At 31.5% G+C, this 8,150-nt stretch overlaps 1 protein-coding gene across 1 annotated transcript; it reads left to right on the forward strand.

Moving 5' to 3' along the window:
- Nucleotides 1–1,890: 1,890 nt before the first annotated feature.
- On the forward strand, nucleotides 1,891–3,794 carry LOC102599713 (probable acyl-activating enzyme 6). The gene has a single exon (XM_006350393.2). It carries the CDS (start codon nucleotides 1,974–1,976, stop codon nucleotides 3,630–3,632), a length of 1,659 nt encoding a protein of 552 aa, XP_006350455.1. The 5' UTR covers nucleotides 1,891–1,973; the 3' UTR covers nucleotides 3,633–3,794.
- The last annotated feature ends 4,356 nt before the right edge of the window (nucleotides 3,795–8,150 follow it).

Raw genomic sequence — 8,150 nt, forward strand, 5'->3', positions numbered from 1 at the left:
TGCAGAGCACACCTTCATTATGCATAGTAGTCTTCCTTCAGCTGATGGACTCTTTTATCTAATATTAAAATGAGTGGGGGATTGTTGGTTTGTTAGAATTTTAATATATTAATTTGCTTTATTTTGGAGTTAAAAAGAATGTTGATTGTTTCAGCAGTAAGTGGGCAGTTTCATTCCTACCTTTGCATACGTTTGTTGACTTTCATTTGCAGAACGTGGGGAGTAATGGCTTTTGGCCGTTGGTGGCACTTAGTGCTGCTTTACTCCATTTGGAGTTACTGTCTATTATGTTACAATTCCAATTCTTGAAGTAGCTCTTAGCCGTTGGTGGCCTTTGCCATTACTTCTCCATTATTCTTCCTCCATTATACCTTGTAACCTATGTAACTTCTAAGGCCATTTATCTTCACTATTTACCACTCCATTATCTTTCTATTTATTTCTAAGAAGACTTCTTCTAGTATAAATAACGGTGGTCTTCATTTGGTTTGTTACATACAACACATAAGGAAAATATAGAGTGCCTAAAGTTTGTCAAAAAGAGAGTTCTTACTAGTTGAAGGGAGGTGTTTTTTTTGTGGAGCTTTGGACTCAACTCTTGTCCAGAGTTGTTGAGTTATACTTTGTGAAGACTGTTGTATCCTGGAGGGGACAAGTCAAAGAGGACTACTGTTGGACCGATGAAAAACATTTGTTGCAGTGGGCTTGAATCTCCTTAAAGAGAGCAAGATATCCGCGCCTAAGCCTGAAGAGATTTTTGTTTCTTCATTTTATTTTTCAATTGTAATCTTGCAATTTTATTATTTTGTAATTTTTCATTAACATTAAATATTGGACATGTTGATCTATGAATATCACAGAATTTATGGGATATTCGAGATGTCTTTTCAAGGGAATATAGTACCCTTTATATAGGCATGAACTAGGGTTTATGGTTGAGTAGCATCCAAGAATACTAATTGGAATTGAACACTTTGTAGAGTCCAACTCAAATTGAACACGTGTTGCAGAGTCCCACAAAATTTCAATGTCTACAAATACCCCCTGCGTTGGAGTGTAGACTTGTTCAAACTCAAAGACGAGGAATGAAGTACTTATTCTTCCACCTTTACGATTTTGTGACATCAGATTTGCAGATTTGATATATGAGAGAAGAGATGAAGGACAAATTTGGTCCCATTGGCATGCCAATTTGTTTGCAACAAATTTTAAAGTGACATAAAATAAATTACAATCACAAATAAAATATGAAGAAACATAGTTTTATTGATAAACATTGCGGGTACAACTCTGTTCCTCCCTTGATTTTTTTCTCTCTTAAGATTTATCCAAGATTCGAGGGTCATTAGTGACGTATTTCTCACGTATTTCTCAAACTATGATGATTTGAATTTGATCTCTTTATGAATATTCCATGAATTTGTTGAATATTTGAGATGTTGACCTATGAATATCAGAAAATTTATGGGATATTCGATATGCCTTTGCAATGTCTACCCATGCCGAGTTTAGGAACGTATTCAATATTTCAAATGAACCAAAAGGGTATGTTCTTCTCTTTCTTTTTATTATCTTTGTGAAAACACATGGTCCTGTTTGAAGTTTGGACAATGTTGCATGAGTACCGCAAGATGATATTGTTGGAAGTTATTCTTACACATGATGTGGGTGCATTTGCTGTTCGCCTACCTCTAAATAAAAGCAAAATATTTGTATGAAACAAGTGAGAATTTATGATAGCCAGCAATAAAACACTCCATATTCTACCTCAACTAAACTCTCCTCACTGCAATAAATTTCAACCCTCTATAAACACACACACTTAAAAGCTCCATACAAAAATAACACTCTTTATCTTTTCTTCAAACTTATTTTTATATAATTCTTGGATCTATAAACACCCTTTGTATCATCAGTATTAAACCATAGAAAAACCTCTGAAACTTGTAGAAGAAAGAGACAGGTCAATATATATGGATCAATTGAAACCAAGCTCTGTCAATTCATCTCCTCTTACACCATTAACATTCTTGGAAAGAGCTGCTGTAGCTTATGGGGATAGCGTTTCCATTGTCTATAACTCCACTACATACACCTGGTCTCAAACGTTTGCTCGATGTATACGTCTCTCTTCCTCAATTTCTTCTCTCATTGGTATCAAAAAAGGCCAAGTTGTTTCTGTTTTAGCTCCTAATATCCCCGCAACGTTAGAGCTTCAATTTGCTGTTCCAATGGCTGGTGCTGTACTCAACAACATCAACACTCGTCTCGATGCTAAAACCGTCTCTGTTCTGCTTCAACATAGTGAATCGAAGCTCCTGTTTGTTGATTACCAGCTATATTCTTTGGTACTTCAGTCAATTTCATTGTTTCCATCTGATGTTGACACTCCAATTCTTGTTCTTATAGAAGATGAAAACTCTGTTCCGTTTTCAAGAAATTTGGATTTCTATCAGTGTGATACTTATGATGCTATGTTGGCGAAGGGGGATTCGAATTTCAATTGGATTCGACCTGAGAATGATTGGGACCCAATGACGCTGAACTACACTTCTGGAACAACATCTTCACCTAAAGGAGTGGTACATTCTCATAGATCTCTTTTTATTATCACAGTTGATTCTTTAATAGATTGGTCTGTACCAAGTCAGCCATTTTATCTATGGACACTCCCAATGTTCCATTCTAATGGATGGAGTTACACATGGGGTATGGCTGTTGTTGGTGGGACCAACATTTGTCTTCGAAAATTCGATGCTAATGTTGTGTTTCATGCTATAAACAAATATAATGTCACACATATGTGTGGTGCACCTGTGGTACTCACTATGCTAGCCAATTCCCCCTGTGCTAAGCCCTTAAAAAACCCCGTGCACTTCCGTACCGGTGGCGCTCCTCCCCCTGCCACCATTGTCCTCCGTGTCGAATCATTAGGATTCGTGGTGAACCACGGGTATGGGATGACAGAGGTGGCAGGGGTAGTCGTGTCGTGTATTTGGAAACCTAAGTGGAACAAATTATCAGCGAATGTGAAGGCGAAATTGAAGTCTAGACAAGGGATTAAGAGTTTAGGGATGACGGAAGTCGACGTGGTGGATCCAGAATCTGGAGTTAGTGTAAAGAGGGATGGAGTTACAATGGGGGAAATTGTATTAAGGGGTGGATGTATAATGTTGGGTTATTTGAAAAATGAAGAAGCTACATCAAAATGTATGAAAAATAATTGGCTTTATACAGGTGATGTAGCAGTAATGCATCCAGATGGGTACTTAGAAATTAAAGACAGATCAAAAGATATTATCATTAGTGGAGGTGAGAATGTAAGCAGTGTTGAAGTTGAATCAGTACTTTATTCAAACAATTTTGTGAATGAGGCAGCAGTTGTAGCAAGGCCAGATGAGTTTTGGGGCGAAACGCCTTGTGCTTTCGTGAGTTTGAAGATGGAACTGAAACTTAAACCGAAAGAGAAGGAAATTATTGATTTCTGTAGGGAAAGATTGCCACATTACATGATACCGAGGACGGTAATTTTCATGGAAGAACTACCAAAAACAGCAACTGGGAAAATTCAAAAGTTTTCTCTAAGACAGATTGCTAATGGTATGGGTTCGTTACCTGCTAGTCGAATGTAAGCACATCAAATTCTTTTTTTCGTTATATGATTCGAAAGGACTTTTTCAGTTTTTGAAATCTATTGATTCTTTGTGTGAAATGAAGTTGAATTCATTCAAAAAGTGCCTAAATATAGTAGTGCAATTTGTTATATGTGTAATTTTCTTCTTGTGTATGTAACAAAAATGTCCCACATTTGTACAACGGATTGATTTGATTCTTTGCAATATGAATAATGAATTTATAGTACAAGAATTAAAGAAGGAAATCAGATCATTTTGTTTAGATTAATTTTCATGTTTGTCAAGAATTGCTAAGTTGAGTATGTTGCTCAATTCATTTTTTGTACTCCACAATATCTGCTGTCATATCGTTATGGGGACCAATAAAAGTAAAGTGAAGACAGAGATACTATAAATTGCTTTAAATGCGCCTTCTCCGTTCACTTTTATTACTTCTCTACTTTATTTACAACTATTAACAAAATAATTATTAATATAGTCAGTTTATTATTTTATCTCTATTAATTATAAAGTCGATGAATTAAAAATTTAAGATTTTCAAAAAGTTTTATATCTTTCAAAGTAATTAATTGAGGATATTATAGGTAAAAAAAATTTGTCTTTTCTTGATTTGTCAAAATGGATAAGTAATTAGGGACAACTAAAATAGGAAAAGTGGACAAGTAATTAGAGACAGAGATAATAGTAAATTACTTTCTCTAGTCTATATTAAGTGAATTGTTGAGATATAATACAATTCGAAACTAATATAGACTAAATGTTATTTTTCACTATTGTTTTTTTTTTCAAACTGATTTCCTAGAAAATATAAACTAGTTAAGAACAACATTAAATGGAGGATACATATGGAAAAAATAATTCAACAATTCACTTATTTTCAAAAAAAAAAAAATGTCTCAAGAATTTACTAAATATGGACTAAAGGAAGAGCTCGTTAGATTGGCTTAACAAAATGTAGTTTTTAAGTAAAAAGAATAAAAAATCTAACTTAAATAATTTTTAAATAAAAAAATAAAAAAAGAGGGTAAGACCTTACTTTGGTTTTTAACTTTTTAAAAGTCACTATAACTTATTTTAAGTTACTTTTAACCTTGTCAAACACTTTCAAATACTAAAATGACTTAAAAGTTGATTATCCAAACATGCTCATATTATATTAACAATAATTTTCAATTTTATTTGTGTATTTTAGCAAATAAAGATTACTCCCTCTGTCCAATAATAGTTATCCACTATATTATTTTGGGATGTCTAACAATACTTGTCTACTTTATGAAATCATTGGATAAATTTACACTTAATTCCTAATTTACCCTTATCATTAATTATAGTCATTTCTCTATTACATTTTTCAAGACAGTGTATTTATTATATTCAAAGGATGATATAATAAAATTATCCTTTTATTTATAAAATTTTAAAAAAAAATGTTCAAAATCAATAGTGAACAACTATTATTGAATATTAATTTTTTTCCATATTTTACAAGTCAATTTTGAAGTAAGGGTATTAAAAGCTGTTTTTGTATCCCCACAAAGATCGATGTAGTCAATGTAAGGTTTTGCTTATATCGTACCGTATCTAAATCCACTTATAAATTACATTAAGTATGGTATTATTGTTACTGTTAATATTAATTACTCTTTAAAATTTAAGAATATACATCAATTAATTCATATGAATTTATGATGTGCAAAATTCATTATTGACCAAAAAAAAACAGAGGAAGCAAGTAGTTGAGATAATAATTCGACAAGATAGAACGGATGACCAAGATAGCTATTTCATCAGTCCCCTGATAATTGTCCTACTCTTTTTTTCTCGAAACAAGCAATTTTAATAAAATATTATTGAAACAAAGAATTTATATATTATCTCATATTTCTATTCTAACCTTTTTATTTTACTTGTCATATTTTTTTTTGAGCAACTTTCACATATAGCAAACCCAAAATTCATATTTGTATGTTATAACAAAGTTTGCATAATTGCGCTCCATAGCAAACATATATATGTATAATTCGCTATACATATACAAAAAACAGTTGTATAATCTGTTTGGTATACATATACAAAAAGATCAATTGTATAAAGTGAGAGAGGCGAGTGAGCGAGCGAGATCTGGGAGAGTGGCGAGCGCGATCTGGGAGAAGGGAGAGAGGGGAACGAAAATATATATATATATATATACAATTTTCACGCATTTTATACATTTGCGTTTTTGTATAAAGTGAGAGAGGCGAGTGAGAAAGCGAGATCTGGGGGAGTGGCGAGCGAGATCTGGGAGAGAGGTGAGAGGGGAACGAAAATATATGAATATATACAATTTTCTCTCGCTTTATACAAATACAAATGCATTTTATACAATTTGCGTTTTTGTATAAAGTGAGAGAGGCGAGTGAGAGAGCGAAATCTGGGAGAGTGGCGAGCGAGATATGGAAGAGGGGAGAGAGGGGAACGAAAATATATGTATATATACAATTTTCTCTCGCTTTATACAAACACAAAACGCACTTTATACACTTGCGTTTGTATAAAAAACGAGAGAGGCGAGGGAGAGAACGAGAGTGGCGAGCGAGATTCACCAGGAGAGAGGTGAAATAGCAACAGTTTACTATGAGGTACAATTAAATCAAACTATATTTATAGCATTTAATTTGAATTAATAGTTTGTTATTATATACAATTTTCCTTTTTTTTATTTACACTGTCCTAAAAAAAATTAAATGAAAGGTTAATTTAATTAGATTATTTCTATTTATTTTTAATATTACTCTTATTTTCATTACATTAATTTCTCTTCACATTTTTTATTGAATAAAGGTAAAAGTATTAAAATTAATATTTCCTCCATTTCATGATAATTGACTCATATTAACTTGACCCAATTTTTTTTAAAAATTGTTAAGAATATATTTTACTAAATTGATATCATTAATATATTTATATAGTTATTTAATGCTAACAATAGTATATAAAAAACTATTAGAATTTCTTGACTTATTAAATAAACAAATAGTAGTAAAAAGAAAAGAACACTGCTATATGGCCACAATTAATGTGGCTCAAACATGACCACAACAACATTTTCCCTTCAAAATAAAGCTAAGTTTTTACTTTTCTCTAAACTCTAAAAATAAATTAGTTGTAATTTTTAGTTTGTAAATAAATAATAGTTCCAATGATTTTCAAATATAACATTTCGTTCAAATATGATACCTAAAGCAATATTTTATTTTTCAATTTGTCAGACATGTTTTCTTATATAATTTATTTTTTTGGTAATTAAATTTATTGTGTTAACCACTAAAGTGAAATCTTTACGAAGCAACAAGATTTAGAATATAAAACTATGCATCATATCTCTAATCCTATAAGATACTCTAACGTGTGATTATTGTTTATTATGATTGTGATTGTGTTGTGTGCTTGATGATGAGATCGGGTACCATATCGGCACAAACTATTATTGGATCAAGTACCATGTTGGTACACACTATTATTGGATCAGATACCACACTAATACATACTATTATTGAATTAAATACCACCCTGGTGCACTAATTAACAATAATGGAAACATATACTATGTCGATACACTAACAATTGTGTGTATGGGCTCTATGAGATAACCAGATTGACTTCTTGTGCTGTGGTGATTCATGTTTATTGTGTGTATGGGTTTCATGTAAGATATTACTCCCTTTATCCAATTTTTGTGACACATTTCATTTTTGAAGAGTGAAACAATTTATGTTTGATCGGAAATTTGAGCTTGAAATCTTCAAAAAAAAAAAATTAATGAAATTTATATATTTGTAAACTACGTAAAAAGTACTATAAGTCACAATAATTGACAATCCAAAATATTTAATAGATATATGGAAAATTTACAGTCAAAGATTAACTAGTTTAAATCTCGAAATATGAAATGTGTCACAAAAATTGAGATGGAGGAAGTATTCAATATTGTTTATTTTCCAACTAATTATAAACAAAAGAGAACATTAATTCACAAAATGGAATGAGAGGCTATTTAATATGAGACGTATTAGTCGTGTGACTTGTGAGCAAGCTGTAACTATATGATCCATGTATTTAAACTTACTTTTCATCTTTTTACCCTTTACATCTGTAGTTTGGTACTATAAATGTTATTATTATTATTATTACTATCATACTCCACTACTACTCAACAACCTACCTAATTAAAGCATGCATTATACGTGATCCAGAGCTGTAAGATATAAATTCACCAAAATAATTAGTCGACGGGAACTGATGGAATTTGAGGTGGTTTAATTTTAGGTTGTTTTATATTAATTTGTTGTCTTTGATTAATTAGTGAATTTGTCCGTGTTTCGCGCAGTTATGAAAGACAATAAGATATCAATATATAGTACTTACTCAAATGTACTAATTAGTAGTTAGTTGTCTCCCAACCAAGTCATAAATTACAATTTGAAACCATAAATTATAAACTTACAACAATTAAAAATTTATATAGTATACAAA

The sequence above is a fragment of the Solanum tuberosum genome, unplaced genomic scaffold (assembly GCF_000226075.1).
Source record: "Solanum tuberosum cultivar DM 1-3 516 R44 unplaced genomic scaffold, SolTub_3.0 scf00122, whole genome shotgun sequence".
Lineage (NCBI taxonomy): Eukaryota > Viridiplantae > Streptophyta > Magnoliopsida > Solanales > Solanaceae > Solanum > Solanum tuberosum.

Bases quoted from the DNA above. Each gene is read 5' to 3' on its own strand.
- LOC102599713 (XM_006350393.2), top strand. From the start codon at position 1,974: ATGGATCAATTGAAACCAAGCTCTGTCAATTCATCTCCTCTTACACCA.